The 23719-nt window shown below is 37.9% G+C and overlaps 1 protein-coding gene and 1 long non-coding RNA gene across 7 annotated transcripts in view; one reads left to right on the forward strand and one right to left on the reverse strand.

The window, feature by feature from the left end:
• Nucleotides 1-2008, reverse strand: part of LOC118006612 — a 43667-nt gene extending 41659 nt beyond the window's left edge. The window contains exon 1 of the long non-coding RNA XR_004678135.1: nucleotides 1899-2008. This is a non-coding gene — a long non-coding RNA (uncharacterized LOC118006612). The remainder of the gene's footprint in view (nucleotides 1-1898) is intronic.
• Nucleotides 1650-12643, forward strand: ZNF639 (zinc finger protein 639). 6 transcript variants are annotated; one of them, XM_034999303.1, is made up of 7 exons: nucleotides 1650-1962; nucleotides 5915-5986; nucleotides 6777-6839; nucleotides 7292-7360; nucleotides 8706-8816; nucleotides 10874-11008; nucleotides 11140-12643. In XM_034999303.1, exons 4-7 carry the CDS (start codon nucleotides 7303-7305, stop codon nucleotides 12291-12293), a joined length of 1458 nt encoding a protein of 485 aa, XP_034855194.1. In that variant the 5' UTR covers nucleotides 1650-1962; nucleotides 5915-5986; nucleotides 6777-6839; nucleotides 7292-7302; the 3' UTR covers nucleotides 12294-12643. The 6 variants fall into 6 exon arrangements, with proteins under 6 accessions (XP_034855194.1, XP_034855167.1, XP_034855199.1 ...); XM_034999308.1 differs by lacking the exon at nucleotides 1650-1962 and adding an exon at nucleotides 2034-2183; XM_034999276.1 differs by lacking the exon at nucleotides 6777-6839.
• The last annotated feature ends 11076 nt before the right edge of the window (nucleotides 12644-23719 follow it).

The raw sequence follows: 23719 nt of genomic DNA on the forward strand, positions 1-23719 counted from the left end.
ATTATGATAACTTTTTCTTTTGCAATTCATACTTTGCTATTGTCTCCATTGTGTGATAAAGATGTATCCCTTTTCTAATCAGGAAAAAATTGAGCTATACTACAAGTGTGATAAAAAGTTGGAGAAAATGATGAAGACTAATACCCCTTCGGTCAAAATTGTATTAGAAGATAGCAAACTCTACAACTCGGTACTCTTTTGAGATTTGAGGGTTTCATCCCCGGAGCCATTATCCTCCGTTAATAGGAAGGAAAGGAAAAGGGGGACGCAAAAATGAAACTGGAAAACTTACTCCAGCTAATCAAAGAACGTCAAGTAGCCTCTGATTTGTGATTACGCTAAAGGACATGTCAACATTGTGATGCTCTTTGTAATTATTTCTCTGGGTAAGGGAAAACAGTGTGGGTTTGTTTAAGTAATGGGCTGGGCTGGCGGGGGCGGGGGGGGTTGCTCTCACTACCGAATGTTTTGAAATAAAACTTTAGCCTAGAATGTAAAGATTTTGTTTGGCACAAGGCTACGCATGAGCAAAACAGTAACTTAAAATGGTCCCATACCACCCCCTTGTGGCTTCCACTGTGTCACATCGGGAAACAGCCTAACCAGCCGAGAGGACGGAACCATGCATACCGTTTGCATAAATTCAACAAACACGTGTCCATTCTCTATTCGCTAGCAGGTGCTAACTATACTAGGATTAAAATATACCACTAAATCTCTTCGTACTTTATTCAGGCCATGCCAGCATTCGTAAACATTCACTTATTTGGGCCGAGTACACACACAGAAGTTGAGGTCATAAAAACTGAGCATCGCAAACCGGTGTCTCTTTAAAATACGGCTTTATCTTCTGGGATAAAGGTGAAGGAATGGGAGTAAGATCTGCGATTATTACTCTTCAGCGTTCGGTTGGTTGGGTAGCATGTGGTAATCAGAAAAAGCACAGTGGATGTGGATGAAAACACATGCACTGCAGCCCTAACTATCCGAGTGACCTTGAGCACGTGATAATCCACATGGGCCCCATTCATCTATTTAACAATTACTTGAACCCGGGTGCTGAGGTTACAAAAATGAGTAAGACCTGGTCTTTTAGACCCTCGCTTTTCTAATTTGTAAATTGGGACTGACAACTTCAATTTACTATAAAACATTAAGCATATACTACCCTTGTACAGAGATGTTCATTTTTGAAACCGTGTTCACAGATTTATTTACGCTCGTTCAATTTAATCCTCTCCACATCTGCTCATAGGAGCTCTAAATCCTTACAGGAATTAAACAATCTAATCCAATACCCTATACTTTTACATTCAGTCCACCGGGATTTCTTGAATCAAGGAATCCGGCTGAAGCTTAATAACGACTCGCGATCTTCAAGATTCTCACCCTCCTGCCCTGTGAACAGCATCGCAGCCCTGCGTAGTTCTTTGGTGGGGCCTCGGTAAAACCTTAACACGGCCGTCGCCCTTTACGTCCCCAGCAAGCAGCGGCCACTCTGGGGTTGAAATGCCATTTGCCATGCCTAACTCGTGCAAGACGACTCTCGCACGCCCCCTGGAGGAGCCGGGTGGGAAAGGGGCCGCTAGCTTGCTGCGCTTCTCCCACTTCTCTGAAGGCGAGAGGAAGGGCCGGGAGCCCGCAGGGGCGGGGGAGGGGGGAAGTTCCCTCGGCGGCCATGCGGGGAGCAATTCTAGGGAGTGGAATCACCCGCTCGGCTCTGGAGAGGCCGTACCCAGGCCGGAAGAAGCCTGCGGCGGCACAGAAGTACCAGCAGGAGGCGCGGGCCGCCGGGCCACCCCCGGGGCCAAAGAGCGGTGGTCCCTCCCAGGTCCGGTGTGCGGCGTGGCCGCGCCGCTGGATCCCCTGTCGCCCCCCATCCCCCCCCGCACTCTCACCTCGTCACCTCCCCGCCCAGTCGGCGGGTCCCCGAGGTGCGCGGCGCAGGCGCGGAGCGAGGCGGTGAGTGCGGCCGCCGAGCCTGGGCCTGGGGCCTGGCGGGCAGGGCGTGAGGCGCGCGGGAGGGAGCAGGGCCGGCCCGGGGGCAGCGCCCGGGAGCGCGAGGGCCACAGCGGCGCCGCCCGCCGGCACGGCCGCGCGGCCGCTCCGCCGGCACTCGGGCGCCTCGGCCGCCGCCGCCTCGGAGCTGTGCCTGGGCTGGCCGGGCGGGCCCCGGGGTCTTGGTGAGTGTGAGCGAGGAGCGGGCCCGTGGCGTGCGGACGCAGCCTCCCACGGGAGAGGGCAGGGAAGACCCGACGGCGCCTTTTAAAATGAAACCCTGCCTCCGCTCTCTGGCGGGGTAGCGGCCCCTCCCCCATCCCGGAGGCAGGGCCACCCCTCCGCGGAGGACGTCTCGGCCCCCTGCGGCTCTTTCCTTATGGCGCCTTTGGGGTCGGAGTTTGGGCGTCCCCGCAGGTCGCCTGGCCCTCCTGGGCCCGGCGCGTGGCGCGGGCGTGGAGGCTGCTGGGTGCGGGGGGCTCCTGCGCGGCCCCTCTGCCCGGCGTGTCCGGTGGCGGCTGGGCTCTCGACGTCCGTCGGTGCCAGGCTGGCCCCGGCGCTGCGGAGCGGCTTGGGAACCCCGCGGCAGCGCATCCCTCGTTCCCCGCGAGCCACCGCCGCAGAAAGCAGGCGTGCGTCCTGGCGCTCTCGTCCCCGGCCAGTGGCCTGGGCCCGTCCTTCGGGGCTCATACACGCCTTTGGGTTTTCTCTTTTGGTACAACCTAGGGACGCGAGTAATGCGGGGCAGTTTATGTCTTTGCAGAGAGGTAAAAATTTGTACTTGAGCAAAGACTGACACTCAGGTTGGACGTACCGTGGGTTCTAGTTCAAAAACTCTCCTGAAACATTTTTTTTGTTTCAATTCTTTTGAAGTCTGGAGAGTATATACTTATTTGAAAGGAGCGTGAAAAAGAACTCGCTTTTAAAACCTCATTGCAAAAAGGGAGCTTTTGATTATACTTGCCTTATTTGTATACCAGTTAGAGAATATTTATATTACATGAAAGGCCTTAGATGTTGATCTATTTGATATAGGTACTGATTGCCTGTTATATGGCATTTTGTACAGACATTCTTGTTGAAAAAAATGACAGGTGGAAGGATGCTGGTATGTATTTTGTAAGTTGCTTTTTTGAAAAATTTTAATCTTTCATGTGGCATGATGTCATTTTTGTAAGTGTAAAATATACATGTATACCTTAGCATAGGAAAATGTCTAGATGTCTATATACCAAAATGTTAACAGCGGTTTTTCTGGGTGAATAGATTAAAGGTGATTTAATTAATTTAAATTAATTTCTAACCTTTTTTCTAATTTCCCTGCAGTGACATGTATTACGTTGGTAGTTTGTTAAGTGGGGAAGAGGGAGTGAATGATAAGGTGCATGTGATTCAGAATTGTCCCCATGAGAGGAAGACTAGTGAGCAATGTTCATATGACCTCTTTTGAGTAAAAAGCCAAACTTCATCAGGGCAGTTATGTATACAAAAAGCACATAAGAATATTTGCTGAAATGAAGGATGGTTAGCATTTCTGGTCTTTTTTTGTTTGTTTTTTTTGTTTGTTTGTTTTAGATTTTATTTATTTATTTGACAGAGAGAGACACAGCGAGAGAGGGAACAGAAGCAGGGGGAGTGGGAGAGGGAGAAGCAGGCTTCCCGCGGAGCAGGGAGCCCTATATGGGGCTCAATCCCAGGACCCTGGGACCATGACCTGAGCCGAAGGCAGACGCCTAACGACTGAGCCACCCAGGCGCCCCAGCATTTCTGGTCTTGAGTAGGATCTTAGCATCATGCTGAAAGGGTGTCTGATAAATGTTTGGATATTGTTCAGCTCTAAGTAGGAGTCAGACCTTTCCTGATCAAGGTGATCCTATTCCTCTCACCTGACAGTCTGAATCCAGGCCAGCTTGCAATGTTAATTTTAATGCCATGTGTGGTTTCCTTTCCTTACTTTTTGATTCTTGAAGTTGGAAAGAATTTAAAGTATATTCTGAAATAGCAAGAGGCTACTTTAATGTTTGGCTGATAGTTTCCATTGTTCTCCCTGATAGTTTTAGAACATTTAAAACATGAAGTGTAGTACTCTGGGCTGTATAAATTCTGGAAGTGTACAGAAGAGGTATTAGGAACAAGTCTTGAGATTTTAGTTTATTACATAATAAGACATTTTTTATTTTTGAGTGCACTTGATTGGGAAGGGTTCAAGGAATGCTATTTGTGTTAGATAAGGCATTATATATAGAGGTACTGTTTCTGTAAATCTCATTGCTGTTGGTTTCTTTGAGTGATTCCCTTCCCTTCCTCCCATTTGGTGACTAAGAACTGGAAAATGTAACTTGCTGGTAATAGTGAATAGCAATGAAAATTACTTACAGAGTTAGTTGTTCAAAACTCAAGAGTCAGAAGACATGATTTTTCAGCTCTGGTTCTGCCACTTAGTTGAGTTGACTTTCACTGAATGCTTCCTCATCAGTAAAATTGGAGTGAGTTTGGTGGTATCCCCTCTATGTATGTCACGGGATTGTTGTGAAATAAAATAAGAGGAAAATGCTCAATAAACTAAACACTGTCTTATTACTGGATGATCACATCACCTGCAGTGCTAATTTATATGAGAGTGCAGCAGCAAAGGCAGTGTGTGCACCTTAGGTGCCTTACCATTAGAAACAAGATGATCTCAGTAATGATACCAAGTTCTACCTGGTATGTGTATCACTTTGACAAAAAAAGAAAAGTAGCATAGAAAGCTGGTAGAGAAAATGTCCGTTTCTTTTTCTGACTTGCCCACTTCTGCAATGAAAGAACACTAACCTGAAATGGAAGAGGTGATTCTGATTCTGACACTAATCTGTTACTTCAATTCGGGTGATCACTTTATCTCCCTATTTGTTTCCAAAGCATGTGCTTTAAAATTAGATCTTTATTCACATTCCAACTCTACCACTTATTAAGAATTGCCTTGACTTGGGCGCCTGGGTGGCTCAGTTGGTTAAGCGACTGCCTTCGGCTCAGGTCATGATCCTGGAGTCCCGGGATTGAGTCCCGCATCGGGCTCCCTGCTCGGCGGGGAGTCTGCTTCTCCCTCTGACCCTCCTCCCTCTCATGCTCTCTGTCTCTCATTCTCTCTGTCTCAAATAAATAAAGAAAATCTTTAAAAAAAAAAAAAAAAAGAATTGCCTTGACTTAATTTTACTATGCCTCAGTTTCCTCATGAATAACAAGGGGTAAATAATCAATTTTGAGAGAGTGTTGTATATTTTTCATCTTGTAGGATTAAATAAGATAAAGCATGTGTACAGCCTGGCACATGATTGGTGTTCAATAAATGGTCACTGTCCTTATATTGTTAAATTATCTATAAGGACTTAAACAGTTTGAAGTCTGATTTGGTTTGCTTTCATTGTATTTGTTTTCATTATGGCTGAATAAGCAGATTTATATTCCTATTTTGGTGTTAAAATATACCTATAGCTTTAGAAGGTAAATTCATTTCCAAGAAATGACACATGCATATAGGTATTTATATATGTATATATGTATATATGTATGTATTTATATGTGTGTATTATATGTATATTATGTATATATACATATATACATGTGTATATACATATAAATATACATATATGCATAAAATATAAATTTATACACATAATAACATATACATACAAATATGTGTTATTAAACATATAGTATATGTATACACATATAAAGAAATGACATATGTATATTTATATGTATACATATTTATCAGTTTTTAGTGTTTAAAACAGTATATTCAAAAGATTATTTATACTTGAATTAATTCCATATAACTTTGCAGTTAATTAAAGACCTGGTGCCATTGTATTCTTGAGTCTCAGAAGTGAACTACATTTTTGCTTATATGACTTCTGTTGTGTTTTTCCTACAGGCATTTTTTACCATCTGTGAAAACTTCCCTGTAATTCATTTCTCCTCACTGCAGTATTAAGAATTATACCAAGTAAGTGGAATGTTGTAAAACCAATTAGTCAATTTTATAACAGTCGATGGGAATTTAATCATTTAATGATTAAACAAAAGTTGCTACCTGTTCCAAATAGAATGTTGAATGTGATCTTGTAAGTAAGAAAAGGATTTTTTCTTGAAAATTATATTCTGAGCTTCTATGTGATGAGTATATTTTCTGGAAGTCAGGGGATCAATATAGACTTGTGTAAATATTTTTTTAAGGGAATATATCCACCTTTAGCTTGAAAACTGTATCAAAATATTGCCAGTTGTAAGAAATGTACCTGTCGGGCTCCTGGGTGGCTCAGATGGTTGGGCTCTGCCTTCGGCTCGGGTCATGATCCCAGGGTCCTGGATCGAGTCCCGCATCGGGCTCCCTGCTAGGTGGGGAGCCTGCTTCTCCCTCTGCCTCTGCCTCTCTCTCTCTCTCTGACTCTCATGAATAAATAAATAAAACATTAAAAAAAAAAAAGAAAGAAATGTACCTGTCTTAGGGTGCCTGGGTGCCTCAGTCAGTTAAGCGGCTGCCTTCCACTCAGGTCATGATCCCAGGGTCCTGGGATCAAGTCCCGCATCAGGCTCCATGCTCAGCAGGGAGCCTGCTTCTCCCTCTCCCTCTGCCTGTGTGTCTGCCTACTTGTGCTCTCTCTCTCCCTGTCAAATAAATAAATACAATCTTTAAAAAAGGAAAAGAAATGTACCTGTCTTATTCTTAATACGGTACCGTAACAATTTTTTTAATAAAAAGTAATTTAAGAGTATGATTTATTGTAATTATACAGTTTTCAAAATTACATCAACATGTGAAATGGACTTCTCAACATCACCAAGAAAAAAAGAAACAGGTATTGGTGTCCTGCCTTTAAATTTGATCAGAAAAATAAATCCAAATATAAATGGAAGCATTGGGTTTTTTGGGGGGGGGGGGGGTTGTTTTTTTTTAAGATTTTTTTTTATTTATTCATTTGAGACAGAGAGCTACAGAAAGAGAGAGAGCATGAGCAGGGGGAGGTGCAGAGGGAGAGAGAGAAGCAGGCTCTCTGCTGAGCAGGGAGCTGGATGCGGGACTCGATCCAAGGACCCTGGGATAATGACCTGAGCTGAAGGCAGCCGCTTAACTGACTGAGCCACCCAGGCGCCCCAAATGGAAGCATTGTTTAACACTTCTCTTACAAAGTAGATTTTCAAGTGGTGCATACATTTCTTATTACCAGTAAGTTCTTTGGTTAGAAGGAATTTTTATAAAATATTAACAATCTTTATTTGTGATATTTTTATTAAATTTTTCCATTTTTAGATTGAAAAGATATGAATGAATATCCTAAAAAAAGAAAAAGGAAGACATTACACCCTTCTCGTTACTCAGGTCAGTGGATTATTTTAAAGTTGGGCCCTGGATTAAGTCCCATGCAATTGTATTCTTATCCATTTTCTCATAAATTATCAGATAACAGTTAAATATGTGGGTCAATTTTTAAGTAAGAGAAAACTTTAAGTTCTCTTTAAGTTTGCAACCATCAAAACTGCCAATTTCCTCTGAATATATATTCCTCATTGTCTACCATGTGCTAGGCACACATCAGAAGTTTACGGACATTATTTAATACTTACAACTTAAAGGTTGAAAGATATTTAAAATTAGATATCCAGGGTTGCATGCTTATACGGCATAACTGAGATTTGCTTGTGTGATTCCCAAGCTTGTCCTTAAGGCACAACATTAACCTTGCTGGAAGATATTTGGATCATTGGGAAAAAATTTTTTATCCTATACATTATTTTCAGAAATGTGAACTTTATTTTGATTGTGTTATTTTAGGTCCTTTGGTTGAGGTTGGCTCTGCTATCCTGGCAATAAGAGAGGTCTTAAGAAGACTCATATGGAATTTAAGAAACAAAACAGAGGAGCATAGGGGACAGGAGGGAAAAATAAAACAAGATGAAATCAGAGGAAGACAAACCATAAGAGACTCTTAATCATAGGAAACAAACAGGGTTGCTGGAGGGGAGGGAGGGTGGGGAATGGGGTAACTGGGTGATGGACATTAAGGAGGGCACATGATATAATGAGCACTGGGTGTTATATAAGACTGATGAATCCCTGAATTCTACCTCTGAAACTAATAATATATTATTTGTTAATTAATTGAATTTAAGTTAAAAAAATAATAAAGTATATATTGGTGCAAAAAAAAAGAGAGGTCCCTCTGTGGCCACCTGTAACTAATCTCACATATCTATATTTGAGACAGTCTCTGGCATACCTGCTAGCCCACCCAAGCTACACATTCTTCATATCTGAGGAAATTAAGCCTGATTTACTGCCCCCATCCCCTCCAAGACAAGACTTGAAATGACTATTCAGAAGCCCTAATTTGTTCTTAGACCATTTCCCCTATGCCTTGTGCTTTCTCTTCACTACATGTCAGATCTTGGTAGTCAATTCATTGTTTTTTGTAGTTAATACATTTATCACATATTTATAATTTGTGCAATTTTGACAGTAAGGCAGATCTATCTTTGTGCACTTCAAGTGTTGTATTGTAAATCATGTAATTTGTGGTTCTTTCATGAAGTTCAATGTCAGTATCTTTTCAGAATTGAAATATTAATATTTTTTACAAATATTATATATGTTGGATAAAGGGATGGCTGTTATTAAATGTATGTATGTTTACTTGAAATTTTTAAAATTTTGCTCTTATGTTCAGATTCTTCTGGAATAAGCAGAATTGCAGATGGATTCAATGGAATTTTTTCTGATCATTGTTATAGTGTTTGTTCTATGAGACAACCAGACTTAAAATATTTTGACAACAAAGGTATGTATCGTATTTTCCAAAATATCCTTTAAGTTGCTTTTGATGTATTTTTATTTCTTACTTGAAAATGTGAGTGAAAATTATGACTTCTAAATGGGCAAGTATTGTTTGTTTAAATGTAAGGAAATAAGGCTTTTTGTAAGAAAGCAAGTATGAATTTTTAATTTTTAACATTATTTCAGACCTATAAATAAAAAGCACACTCTCCTAAGTCCATTTTAGGTGGCAAGGAATTGGTAGAAAATCAGGACTGACCTAGAGTTAGGAGCATTTATGATGAAAGGTTAGGATAGTGTTAAACACAGTTCTTCCACTCAGCTGTAGTCTAGAGGGCTAATGGAAGGAGGGAACAGAGGGTGAAGGATTTGGTGGTTTTCAGTCTTGCATCTTTTATTGAGTCTTTTCGAGAGAATTGGGTATATGATAAAAATTTGCATTTGCTCTCTTCTTTCTTTGCAACCATCAAAACTGCCAATTTCCTTGAGCTCCTATCAGAGGCACAGAAACATAATTTTTTAAAAAGCATAAGGAGTTGGAGGCATTTTTATGAACTCATGTTTGGCTTAATAGAGACACAGATGGTTACATACAGAGATATTTATAGATACGTCTGTGTATATGTAGCAGTGTACAAACGTTTTTACTCTGTTAGCTGAGAGGGCCTAAAAGAAATGACGCCCCAGTAGAAGTGAGCCCAGATTTTGGTTTCTAAAACCATTCTCCAACAAAAAGAACTAGCACTTGGAGAAATGGCTGATTCTAGTTCTGAGGCGGGGAAATACATAAGATGAGCCTGGAGCATTTTGTAGTGCCAGAAAATAAGGAAGAACTCAACACACGCACAAAATACAGGTACTTCAAAGGAACACAGGAGCCAACTAAAAAAGCTCCCAGTAGCCAAAGCTGAAACAATTTGAGGAAAAAAAAAGAATTATAACCCAAAATATAAAATATTCCTGAGTCCATACTGATGTGATTGAATGAATAAATAAATTAGGAAGAAACTGTATAGAAGAATTCCATATTATTTATGTGGAGGCTCCTCCCTCAAGGAAGTGGAACATAACTTTCCACTCCTTAAATGAGGACTGCATACAGGGAGTTTGTTCCAAAGCATAGAGTATGGAAAGTAAAAGCGTGACTTTACAGCAGAGAAACCTGATCAATACTACTTCACCCAGGTGATCACAGTCAACATCTACAGTAATAAATCATGTTAGTACTATGTACACTTGATGTGATGTGATTAAAAATGGCAGCTTGCCTCTCTAGTCTACCTCTAATAACTCATAATCCCAGTCTAATCATGGGGTATCCTACAAAATACCTGACGTCTACTCCTCAAAACTGTCATGGTCATCAAAAACAAAGTCTGAGAAACTGCCACAGCTAACAGTATCCTAGAGAAAGGTGACATCTAAATGTAATGTGGAATCTTAGGATCTTGAAACAGAAAAAGGACATTAGGTAAAAACTAAGGAAATCTGCTTAAGTATGGACTTTAGTTAATACCATCTTACCGGTATTGGTTATTAATTGGAACAAATGTATCATATTAAGAGATTGGAGATACTGAAATGTAATGTAAGAGAATGGAGAAACTGAGAATTCAGGATATAGGAATTCTTTGTACTATCTTCTCAGATTTTTTCTGAGAACTTCTAAAAAATAAAGTCTTAAACAACAGTGACATGATGTTGAAGCCCAGTTTTTTCTGCTGACCTGTATTTTAGTTTCCCCATGCTAACTTTAAAACACTGGGTCTGGGCTGAGGGAATAAAGCTTTTTCAGACTTTCATTAAACTGAAAATTCCTAAGTAACTTTAAAAAGTATATTCTAGTCCAAATGGGGCACAGACGCAAAAGCAGTTGCTTGTTTGGACAGGTTTTTTTGTGTGTCTGTTGGATAACATCTCTTTTCCTGGCTAAATCTGAGTCCTTTAGTTCCTGTTGGAATTCAAAATTATATTTAAAGTGTTTAGTGCTTTGTTTAGTAATAATTAATATTTAATGCTTTGATATAAATAATAAGTATTTTTCCAAATCTCTTTTTACAGATGATGATTCTGATACAGAGACATCAAATGACTTGCCAAAATTTACAGATGGAATCAAGGCCAGAAATAGAAATCAGAACTACCTGGTTCCCAGTCCTGTACTTAGAATTCTAGACCACACTGCCTTTTCTACAGGTTAGGGAAGCCAGTTGATAGCATTTATTTATTTTATATAGATTAATGAAAAAATAAGGGATAAAATAAATTTTTTGCCAATTTATTCAGTAGGTCTTATTTAGTGATAATAGACGTGTTATATTTTTCAGAAAAATCTGCTGATATTGAAATTTGTGATGAAGAGTGTGACTCACCTGAGTCAGTCAACCAACAAACTCAAGAGGAGAGTCCTATAGAAGTTCACACTGCTGAAGATGTTCCAATTGCTGCAGAAGTGCATGCAATTTCTGAAGATTATGATATAGAGACAGAAAACAATTCCTCGGAAAGTCTCCAAGACCAAACTGATGAGGAGCCACCAGCTAAACTTTGCAAAATTCTTGACAAGAGCCAAGCTTTGAATGTGACTGCCCAACAGAAGTGGCCTTTACTGAGAGCCAATAGCAGTGGCCTCTATAAGTGTGAACTTTGTGAGTTCAACAGCAAATATTTTTCTGATTTAAAGCAGCATATGATCCTGAAGCATAAGCGTACTGATTCAAATGTGTGTCGAGTATGCAAGGAAAGTTTCTCTACCAACATGCTTTTGATTGAACATGCCAAACTGCATGAAGAGGATCCCTACATTTGTAAATACTGTGATTATAAAACAGTGATTTTTGAGAACCTCAGTCAGCACATTGCAGACACCCATTTTAGTGACCACCTCTATTGGTGTGAGCAGTGCGATGTACAGTTCTCCTCAAGCAGTGAACTCTACCTACATTTCCAGGAGCACAGCTGTGATGAACAGTACTTGTGTCAGTTTTGTGAACATGAAACAAATGATCCAGAAGACTTGCATAGCCATGTGGTAAATGAACATGCATGTAAATTGATTGAGTTAAGTGATAAGTATAACAATGGAGAACATGGACAGTACAGCCTCTTAAGCAAAATTACCTTTGACAAATGTAAAAACTTCTTTGTATGTCAAGTATGTGGTTTTCGGAGTAGACTTCATACAAATGTTAATAGGCATGTTGCTATTGAACATACTAAAATTTTTCCTCATGTTTGTGATGACTGTGGGAAAGGCTTTTCAAGTATGCTAGAATATTGCAAACATTTAAATTCACATTTATCTGAAGGGATCTATTTATGTCAATACTGTGAATATTCAACCGGACAAATTGAAGATCTTAAAATTCATCTAGATTTCAAGCATTCAGCTGACTTACCTCATAAATGTAGTGACTGCTTGATGAGGTTTGGAAATGAGAGGGAATTAATAAGTCACCTTCCAGTCCATGAGACAACTTGATGATTTTCTTTAACTGCCGTAATGTTAATGTAAAATAATAAATTTGACTTTTTTGGAGATGTGAAAATGGATGATTTTAAACATAACTTATGAGAATTGCTTTTAACAAGTAAGATTTTTTTAATTGTCCAATTTTCTTGGCATTGCTACATTTTTCAGTATATAATGGTATCCTAAATGTGGTATTTTCAGTGCATGGTAGTTTTAACCACTCTTGCTATCTGTCGTCTTGTTTCTTACATAAGCTCTGATTTCATGAATTGATGAGAAACAGATGTACTAAAGAAACTAGACTACAGTTTTCCTTCTGTAACCATGGGTGCTATTAAATTTTTTAAACTCAAGATGAACTCAGTTTTTCATGTATGAAGTCATTAAAGTACTGCATTATCAGAACTTAAATGCAATGTACCATACAATTAAGTCCACTGATAGTCCCATTAAGAACCCAAACCTAGATAATCCCCATCAGGAATTATCCCCAAGACTCGGTGGACGCTCCATCTGTGTAATTCTTTTAACAACACTAGGAGGCAAGTGTTACAGTAGGAAGGGAAGATCTAGTTTTGTTGGCGGTCTTTTTTTTTCTTTTTTTTTTAATTCTCATTCAATTTTAGCCCCAATCTGTGAGTTAAATGATTTAAGATGGGAGTGAGGAAGAACTGGTAAGGGATTAGACAATAAAACCAGTTGTAACATTTCATAGCTCAACCTTTTCACAATTCATTTTCAGTTATGCGACAGCAAAGTAAGCCCAAGATGCTGATGTCAAATCATTTATTGACTGCGAAAACCCACTGAGGTATTAATCTAGAATTAGGAAGATGTGGAAGATAAGGGGTTCTGGCTTTCTTCTTGGCTTATAGATGGCCGTTTTCATTCACATGGTGTTCTCTTTGTATGCAAGTCTATTTCTCAAACTTCCCTTTTTTATAAGGTCACCAGTCATACCAGATTAGGGTTAACCCTGATGACCTTATTTTAACCTAGTAAAGATCCTGTCCCCAGATACGGTCATATTTTGAGGTGCTGGGGCTTAGGACTTGAACATTTGAATTGGGAGATGGGAGAAAGAGACATAACCACAATTCAATAGCAGCTTCTTAAATAGCGGTATCACAAAGATATGATTTGGTCTATCAATGAACTCCAATAAACACTGCTGCTAACAATGGCAGTGTTCAGGAATATTGCTATAGTTGAAGAGATCAATTTATGATCTGTGGTTTTCCCACTACAAGAACCGTGGAAATTTAATCTATCTTGAGAATGGTGGCAGCAACAAGTTTTTTCAAAGCCAATCATTTTTAACTCTTATTGTCAGATATGCATAATTATATTCCTAGAAATTCATCAGGGCTACCTGATAGAAATGTTTCTTTTTTTTTTTTTTTTTTTAAAGATTTTATTTATTTATTTGAGACAGAGAACATGAGAGGGAGGAGGGTCAGAGGGAGAAGCAGACTCCCCGCTGAGCAGGGAGCCCGATGCGGGACTCGATCCCGGGACTCCAGGATCATGACCTGAGCCGAAGGCAGTCGCTTAACCAACTGAGCCACCCAGGCGCCCGATAGAAATGTTTCTGAGAAAACTTAATATCAGAGTGGTTTAAACTGGACTAGAATCTTAGAAACCATCTGGTCTAAATCCTCTAGTTCTCTAAGTTTCTTACAGAAATAGGCCAAGGTCACAAAACCAGTTGTAGCAGACGGGTGGGATCCAAGTTATTTGGCTTCCAGTCTAATAATGTTTCCATTACACCATGTTACATTAAAATATAAGCTTTGTCCTTGGGGCGTTTTTCATGATTACTTAACCTAGCTGTTCGGCTACCTTCTTGGTAATTCTGTTTTTATGCCTTTTTTATATACATACACCTTCAAGAATTTTATTTTTAGGAAACAAACTAATGCCTTGGTAGGTTTTTTTCAATTTTGTATTTTATTGCTTTACATTTGATCACATTAGTAATCAAAGTAGTTGTAAGGAAACCTCAAGAGATATTAATTCAAGTTTTAGAACCATATAATTTTGTGCTTTTGATGAATCTGCATCTTGAGGCCACATCCCACTGACAGTTTGTCCAGTAAAAACTTTTTGCTTTGGGTGCCTGGGTGGCTCAGTTGGTTAAGCGACTGCCTTCGGCTCAGGTCATGATCCTGGAGTCCCTGGATCGAGCCCCTCATCGGGCTCCCTGCTCGGCAGGGAGTCTGCTTCTCCCTCTCCCACTCCCCGTTTGTGTTCCCTCTCTCGCTGTGTCTTTCTCTGTCAAATAAATAAATAAAATCTTTAAAAAAAACAAAAAAACTTTTTGCTTTGACCCAGCTTTCAAATAAGTCAATGACACCCTAATTTGCTTGGGTAGCTGGTTTATATTTTTAGCTTATTAAAGAACTTCTTCAGAAAAACAACCCTAACTAAAAAGAGATTTTTCTAACTACTTCTGGGTTTTTCCCCCTCAAAAACAAACATTTCCACTGAACTCTTGTGATTGGAAGCACAGTTCAAGTCTGAGAATACATAACTGATAGTGATGTTTATTAGCACTACAATAGAATTCTTGGCAGCAAGAATTCTTGGCAGTATTGGGTCATTTTTTTTTCTTACTTTTTTTATCTTCACCTTGCAATGAGTTATTACTTATGGAATTCCAAATTCCCCTGTACTCCAATATTTGAAAGTGTCTGTGCACTACTCAAAAGCCTCTCCTCCTGCTTGTAAATTTGCCAGTTTTACCATTTTAAATCACCTCTCTTAGATTTCCTGAGTGTGTGTCATCACATACTAGCCAGTTTCTCCATTTCACAGGGCCCACAGCCTGTTGTTAGGTGATTGCTGAGTTGTTAGCAGGTGTAGTATATGTAGGGCTTTTGTTTTTGTTTTTTTTTAATAGACTAACACTATTCCTAATTTTTAAATCTGACTTGGAAAGCATTGTATTACTTAATTTCCGACACTTTACCATTAACCTTACTTTTGCTTGTTTTGTCAGTATTACTACCTTTTGCAAGACGTTTAATATGTTTCCCAAATGACTATGATTCATTTTTAATGGAATTTTAATGCCTAAAAAGCACTATGACTTACACAAATTTGAAAAAGCTAATAAAAATCAAATGGCCACAATCCTCTTGGGAAGCAGATTGGTTTGCCAAAAAATCAATACTCGTTAAGAATTTAAGTGAAAACAAATAGTTAGACCAAACATCCCAATGGAGAAGCCAATTTGATTGGTCAGGTTTACCCTATAATTAACACAGTCTCATTCCTATAAATTAAGATGAAATTTGGGGATATATATTAGTTTGCCTGTAACTTTCAGTTCTGATGACTGAAGATAGAATATCTACAAGAATTTTTGTTCAAGGCATTTAGGTTATGGAATTACATATACTCCTAATATTGGTTTAGCTTTCCATAAATTAATCTTTTAAAACAACATTCAAATCAAAGAGAAAGAAATGTGTACATTTGTGTTGTAAAATACATATTCACAAAGCTAAAAGTTGTCACGTAATTTTCATATTTGTATGAAGTTATATGTTCAATTTGTAAGTTTAAAAACTAAAAATTTTAAGACCGTGTTGTTTGAAGCCTACTTCATACTAGCCATTGAAAATAATTTTCTGGATAAAGACTTCCTGTATTAAAGCATCAGTCATCACAACTTCCTTAAGTTCATTCTCCTTAGTAATCTTGGTGTTAAACTGGTAACTACCCAAATCCAAAATAAATCTCATTTGTGAAAAGTAATTTCTTCATTCTAAAAAGAAACAATTTTGGAGGGCAGCTGGCTCAGTCAGTAGAGCATGAGACTCTTGATCTCAGGGTTGTGAGTTCAAGCCTCATGTTGGGTGTAGAGATTACTTAAAATCCTTTAAAAAAATGAAAATAAAAAAATAAATAATTTTCTCACATTGCTACATAGGAATATTATATTATCTACTAATATTATTCCCACATTTTAAGAAGGATGATTATTTAGACAGTTTTTTAAAGGAATTTTTGTTATCAAAACCTTTAAAAGTGTGTTATTTTTGGTCTTAAAAAGGCAAGTGAATATAACCTGAATAGCCTTTTTCTTGCTAAAAATATTGAGCTAAATGACTTATGCCCTGAGAAATTTAATGAAAAGTATGTTTTGAATGAAAACTAAAAGTTTCCTAGTTTTTAACCCCACCCAGGTAGTGTCCACTACCAAAAAAACATAGTTGCCTTTCTTTTTCGAATAACCTGAGAGCAGGAATTGGAATCATACCCATCAAATGTAATTTCTGGTGGGTAATTGTTTTTCTTTATTTAATCCTCTATGTAAAGGCCATTCACCATTCTGTTCTGAATTTGAATTGACTGGAGTTTGAGACTATTTGATTCTCTTTTCCTGCCTACCCTGTTCATTTTATTTAGGGTTACCTCTTCTTTTAATGGCATTACTCATATTTCTAAAACATATTCCTCAAATAAAATCTGTGGTTGATTACCTTCATCTTTGCAACTCTTCTGTACCGCTTTTGAGTCCCCAGAAAGTTTCATAAGATTAAAGTTTTCCCAATTAGGGTGAGAGTAAATTTGTTTTCTTTAATTCTTCTATACTCCAAACTGTTAAAATAACTTACTTCCCTCACTCCATATACCACATCACTGGTTTCTGTACCCTATAAATATTTTATATGTTCCTGTCTAACAGCAGTTGGCCGCGCTGAATTTATAAATTCTGGTGTATCTATCTTGGATTTTAAGAAGCAGATTATCATGGCACAGATCTTAATAAATACTTCTTTACGGCCACAAGATTATGGTTATGTTCCTTATGGCACTGATCAGTGTTCTTTACTGAATAATTAAAATATTGAGGTATAGGAACTAACCTGGAATGACGAAATGTTTGTCTGGGAGGGACCTCAGAAGTCATCTAATCCAGACTCATAAAGTGTACAACATATAAAAATAATTGTATGTGGTACAAGTTTTATTTTCATGGTTATAAATTATATGTTAATCACATCAAATCTGATTCATGGATATTTTTACTTAGGACAAAACTCATTTTTTTAAGAAAAAAGATTGATTTGAAGAAAAATATGAAGTAAATAATACATAGACATGGAAAAAGCTGGGTAGGTGATACATGAAAGACTAAAATTTGAGAATACAAAATTCTGATCTAAGCTTGTTTATAGCTTAGAAAAATGGTTATCTAATATCATTAGTTAAATGCTTTTTTTTTAAGATTTTATTTATTTTAGAGAGAGAGGGAGCGTGTGAGGCAGGAGGAGGAGCAGAGGCAGAGAAGAGGGAGATAATCTCCAGAAGACTCCATGTTGAGTGCAGAGCCTGAGGCAGGGCTCAAACCCATGACCCCGAGACCGTGACCTGAACTAAAACCAAGAATCAGACGCTTAACTGACTGAGCCACCCAGATGCCCCAGTCAAATGCTTTTTAAGCTAGAATAAATGGAACTTCTAATTTCCCCATCACTCTTTAAAAAAATTTCTTTAGATTCTAAAGTTAAAATGTGCCCTATTTTTTTTTCACAGAATGTTATACTAGACACCTGAAGAGAGTAAATGACAGATTAGAGAGTACTGGACCAAAACATGAGTGATTTTTAATCTGTTTGCTAACTATAAATCATATGACTATAACCATGAACAGTGGACATAATGTTACTAAATTTTTCTCAAATAGTCCATGAAGTCTCTTCAATTCCTTAAAAACTTCTATTTCACTACTCTTCAATTTAACAAATAGCTATGGAATATCTATTATCAAGCCATGTGCTCAGTGATATGAGGATAAAAAACTATGGTTCTTGTCCTCAAAGAGATTTACCGTATAATGCAGGAAACTCATCTCTCACATTTCTGAAGTCAATTCAGTTAAATATCAAACTGAGTGACTTTTGCATTTCTAAGTATTTGTTTTATGTACAAGGCTACCAGAACAGGGCGCCTGGGTGGCTCAACTGGTTAAGGCTACCAGAACATTCTTGTATGTGTTGAGGTGTTTTGGCTTTGTTTTGGTTTTCTTTGGGGGTGTGTGGGTGGGTTGAGTTACATATACACATAATATACTTGTGATTAAATACTTCCAAAATATTATCCAGAATGGCTAAAGTTTATATTCCCATTAGCAAATCGTATTTCCCTACATCCTCACCAAAAATTAGTATCATACCACTTTTTAATTTTCTGTAAATCTGGGGGTCATAAAGTAGTACATTATTATTGTTTCAATTTGCATTATCAGATTACTAACAAGATTGAAAATATATTAATATACTTATGGGATATTTTGGTTTCTTTTTTGTGAACTGCCTCTCCTGGTTGACTTTCGAAAGTTCTTAATAAATTTTAAATATCAGTCCTTTGTTTCCTACATACACCGCAAAAAAAAAAAAAACAAAAAAAACAGATTGTTATCTATTACTAATGTCTTTTGTTGAACAGAAATCTTTTTTTTTTTTTTAAGATTTTATTTATTTATTTGACAGAGAGAGACACAGCAAGAGAGGGAACACAAGCAGGGGGAGTGGAAGAGGGAGAAGCAGGCTTCCCGTGGAGCAGGGAGCCTAATGCAGGGCTCCATGCGGGGCTCCATGCGGGGCTTGATCCCAGAACCCCGGGATCATGACCTGAGCCGAAGGCAGACGCTTAACGACTGAGCCACGCAGGCGCCCCGAACAGAAATCTTTAACGTAGACAGATCCATTACATATTCCCTTTACAAGTTGTGCTTTCTGCATCTTGTTTACAGAACCCTCTTTAACCCCAATGTCATAAAGTTATTTTCCTACATTTTCTCCTAATAATTTTCTGTTTATACCTTGCATGTCCAGGTCTGAGTTTCTTTCTTTGTTGGTATGATTCAAGTTGTTGTTTTGTTGTTGTTGTTGTTTTATTCAAGTGAGCCAATTTCCCTAATACTATTTGTTAATTAATGCATCTTCCCTCAGTGTTCATACCAATTTTATCACAGATCAACTGCCCATGGGCATAACTGGCATATAGGTCTGTGTCTGTACTCATTATATTCCTCTGTTCTAGCAACAGTACTCCAGGCTTAAATAGTTACAGTATGCTTAAAATATTAGGGCTTTGCAATGTGTATTAATATCAGGTAGTGTGAATTTATTCCCTCTACTCTTTGAGAGAACTGTACTAGTTATTGGTGGACTTTTTCTTCTTCCATGTAAATTTAGGATTAGTTCCAATTCCATCTGAACTTTTGTTGTAATTGCATTAAAATTTTAAATCATTTTAGAGGGAATTAACATCTTTACAACATTAAAATCTTTCCTTTTGTAAATATCATATATTTCTCCATTTACTCAAGTCTCTTTTTAATGTTCTTTTAAATTTTTTCATGAAGGTCATTTGTAGTTTTTGTTAAGTCAATGCCTAGATTCTTTACAGTTTGGGTTTCTTTAACAAGCTTATTTTCTAATGGGTTATTACAGGTACATAAGAAGGCTTCTGGTTTTAAACACTGATTTTGGGGGCGCCTGGGTGGCTCAGTCGTTAGGCGTCTGCCTTTGGCTCAGATCATGATCCCAGGGTCCTGGAATTGAGCCCTGCATCAGGCTCCCTGCTCAGGAGGAAGCCTGCTTCTCCCTCACCCACTCCCCCTGCTTGTGTTCCCCTCTCTCGCTCTCTCTCTCTCTGTCAAATAAATAAATAAAATCTTTAAAATATATATATATATAAACATTGATTTTGTATATAGACACCTTTTCAGGTTCTAGTCTTCTTAGTTCTAATAGCCATCTTTGCTCAATTTTTTTTTATAGTTTTTGTTTTTGTTTTTGTTTTAAAGATTTTATTTATTCATTTGAGACACAGAGATACAGAGACAGAGAGAGAGCATGAGCAGGGAGAGAGGCAAAGGGAGAGGGAGAAGCAGGCTCCTCGCTGAGCCAGGAGCCTGATGTGGGGCTCGATCCCAGGACCCTGGGATCATGACCTGAGCCGAAGGCAGACACTTAACCGACTGAGCCACCCAGGCACCCCTGCTCAATTTTTAATGTAAATAATTATATAATCTGCTCTGAGTGACATAAACTTAAGGAATTAAATGTCCTTAATAGTTTTTTTTTCTTATCACAGAATTTGGTTGTAATTTCCACTATTATTACTAATTAGCTCCATTATTAATGAGCAGAACTAACAATAGCAGGCATTCCTTTTTTTGTTTTTAGTCTTAGATGTAAACTCTTAAAGTTTCCCCAGTAAGTTTACTTACTGTAGGTTTTGGTAGGTAGTCTTTATTAGGTTTCTTAGTTTTCTAAGAACTTTTATTTTAAATAGGGATTAAACTTAAGCAATGACTTTTTCTGCACCTATTAAGATAAATATGTGGGATTTCTCTTTAGCCTACTAATATAATAAATTACCCTGGTTGATTTTCAGATGTTAAATTATCTTTGTATTTCCAGGAAGACCCTGTTTGGAAAAAAACTTTTTTCTAATACAATGTTGGATTCAGTTAGCTAATATTTCATAGAGAATGTTTGCCTCTACATTCATAAATGTAATTTTTCTTACTTGTACCTCCTCTCCAGTGTGGTATCAAGGTTATTCTACTCTTGTAAGTGAGTTCGGTGTTTCCTCTCTTGTTCTGTTCTCAGCAAAAACCTGTATAAGATAAGATTAATCGCTTTTTAAAGGATTTGGTAAAAAGTCACCTCTAAAATCATCTATGCCTGGCTTTTAAATTGGAAATTGCCATTTCAGTTTTTTGAGTGATTATTAACTTATTCAATTATTCTTAAGATAATTTTGGTATTTGATGGCTTCCCAGAAATTTTACACTTCATTTAAGTTTTCAAATTTATTGGCTTTATGGTATATATCTAGAATTATTTTCCCCTTGATTTGTGTCTTCCTTGTTTTTGACATTCTTGAACAGATTTGGCAGTGGTATGTCAAATTTATAAGTTTTTTGAATAATTACGCTTCAGTTTTTGTTAATCTGTATTTGTTTTAGTCTTTATATTTTAATTCTTTTCTTCTTTATGTTTACTCTGCTGGTTTTTGCCTATGAAGTCTATTCCATTAAAAGAAAAAATGGATTAAATTATTTATTACTTATTATATTAAAATGTCTGTTATGTGATTTGTAACTCGTTTTTACTTTAAAATACAATAATTATATAAACATGTAATTATTACTTACAGAACTAACAAAGGGACACCGTCATGATTTTAAAAATTCAAACAATATGAATAAAGCAAAAGCTCCTTTTGAGATTCCCTATGCTCAAAACTGATTTGAATAGTTAAGGATTTAACATAGCTATTAAGTGGCATAGTCTAGATTTGAACTGAGGTCTTCAGATTTCGAGTTCCACACTTCTACATTAAAAGATTTCTTCTTCAGGGCGCCTGGGTGGCTCAGTTGGTTAAGCGACTGCCTTCGGCTCAGGTCATGATCCTGGAGTCCTGGGATGGAGTCCCACATCAGGCTCCCAGCTCAGCTCCCTCTGACCCTCTCCCCTCTCATGCTGTTTCTCTCTCTCATAAATAAATAAATAAAATCTTAAAAAAAAAAAAAAGATTTCTGGGGCGCCTGGGTGGCTCAGTCGTTAAGTGTCTGCCTTCAGCTCAGGTCATGATCCCGGAGTCCTGGGATCCAGCCCCGCATCGGGCTCCCTGCTCTGCGGGAAGCCTGCTTCTCCCTCTCTCACTCCCCCTGCTTGTGTTCCTTCTCTCACTGTGTCTCTCTCTATCAAATAAATAAAATCTTTAAAAAAAAAAAAGATTTCTTCTTCAATCCGTGTATTTGTTGCATGAACATATGAATAGATCTTAAAGGTGGTGAATGCTTTCAACCTCCACGTGCTGGTTGATGTTTGAAATTCGTCCTTAAAATTTCATTCCTCTTTGCTTAATGCCTTAACAACATTGTAAATTGTAGTGCTTATCAGTCAGAATTGTTACTAGACATGTATATATTTTATTAAGAAATAAAAATAAAAACTATGTTTATATTTTTCTCAATATAGAAATACATGCTTAATATAGAAAATGTGAAAACAGAACTACGAAGGTACAAAAAATCACATGTAATATCATCATCCAGAAATAAAATATATGTGTTGCACGATTTACAAAAATATTTTTATATACTGGTGAATATATCTGTGTCAAGTATTTTTCTAAAACAAACTTTAATGACTACATCATATTCCATACTGTCCACATACCATAATTTATTTAACCCATCTCCTTTGGGGGGACACTTGGATTGTTTACAATTTTTCATGGTTTTAAATAATATTTTACTAAATATTTATTTGTATTTTTAAATATATTTATATTTGGTTATATATTTATAGCTAAGTGTCTGTCCACTTATTTTCCTAGAATTGCTGCGTCAAAAGATCTTCACATTATAAATTTTGAAGATTTTTTTTTTTTTTTTGACAGAGCACAAGCAGAGGGAGAGAGAGGGAGAAGCAGGCTCCCTGCTGAGCAAGGAGCCCAATGTGGGACTCGATCCCAGGACCCTGGGATCATGACCCGGGCTGAAGGCAGCCGCTTAACCGACTGAGCCACCCAGGCGTCCCACACATCATAAATTTTGAATAATTTTCCCAAATAGTCCATAACAATGTGATAGACAATTTTATGTGTCAACTTGAGTAGGCTATAATACCCAGTTATTCAATCAAATACTAATCTACGTGTTTCTGGGAAAGTATTAGTGATTAATATTTACAAGCAGTTGACTTTATGTAAAGAAAATTATTTTGGGATGATGTGGGTAGGCTTGACCCAACCAGTTAAAAGGCTTTAAGAGGAGAATAGAGGTTTTCCTAAAAAGGAATGGTGCCTGTGGACTGCAGTATCAGGTCCTGCCCAAGGATTTCCATTCTGCTCCTTTAAGAGCCACTGAATTTGCCTCTTAATAAAAAAAAAAAGAAAGAAGAAAGGAAGGAAGAAGAATTTCCGTTCTGCCCTTATTGACAACTTGCCCCAGAAATTTTGGATTTGCCTAGCCAGCCCTCACAATCACAGAAGACAATTCTTTGTGATAAATTTCTTGCCCTCTGAATCCTGACTGATACACACTGTAACCCTCCCACCGGCCAAGTATTGACCCATTTAATTTTCACAACCTACAAGGTAGGTATTATTAGTACTCCAGTTTTATAGATGAAGTGCCTGAAGCTCACAAAGATGAAGTGACTTCACTTGCAAAACTGCATCTCACTTACTAGCTCTGGAAAGAAACCTCCAGACCAACTGTTAAGCCGGGAATAGACCAGCAGCAGCCCCTCTCCAAGGATGTTAGAAATGCACACTCAGGCCTCATCTCTGACCCAATGAATTAGAATGTGCAGCTTAACAAGATCACAAGTGATTCTTAAGTATAACATTTGAAAAACACTCAACAATATATCAATTTCCTAAGTCTCACCTCT

The sequence above is a fragment of the Mirounga leonina genome, unplaced genomic scaffold (genome assembly GCF_011800145.1).
Source record: "Mirounga leonina isolate KUSES-001 unplaced genomic scaffold, KU_Mleo_1.0 Mir_115, whole genome shotgun sequence".
Classification (NCBI taxonomy): Eukaryota; Metazoa; Chordata; class Mammalia; order Carnivora; family Phocidae; genus Mirounga; species Mirounga leonina.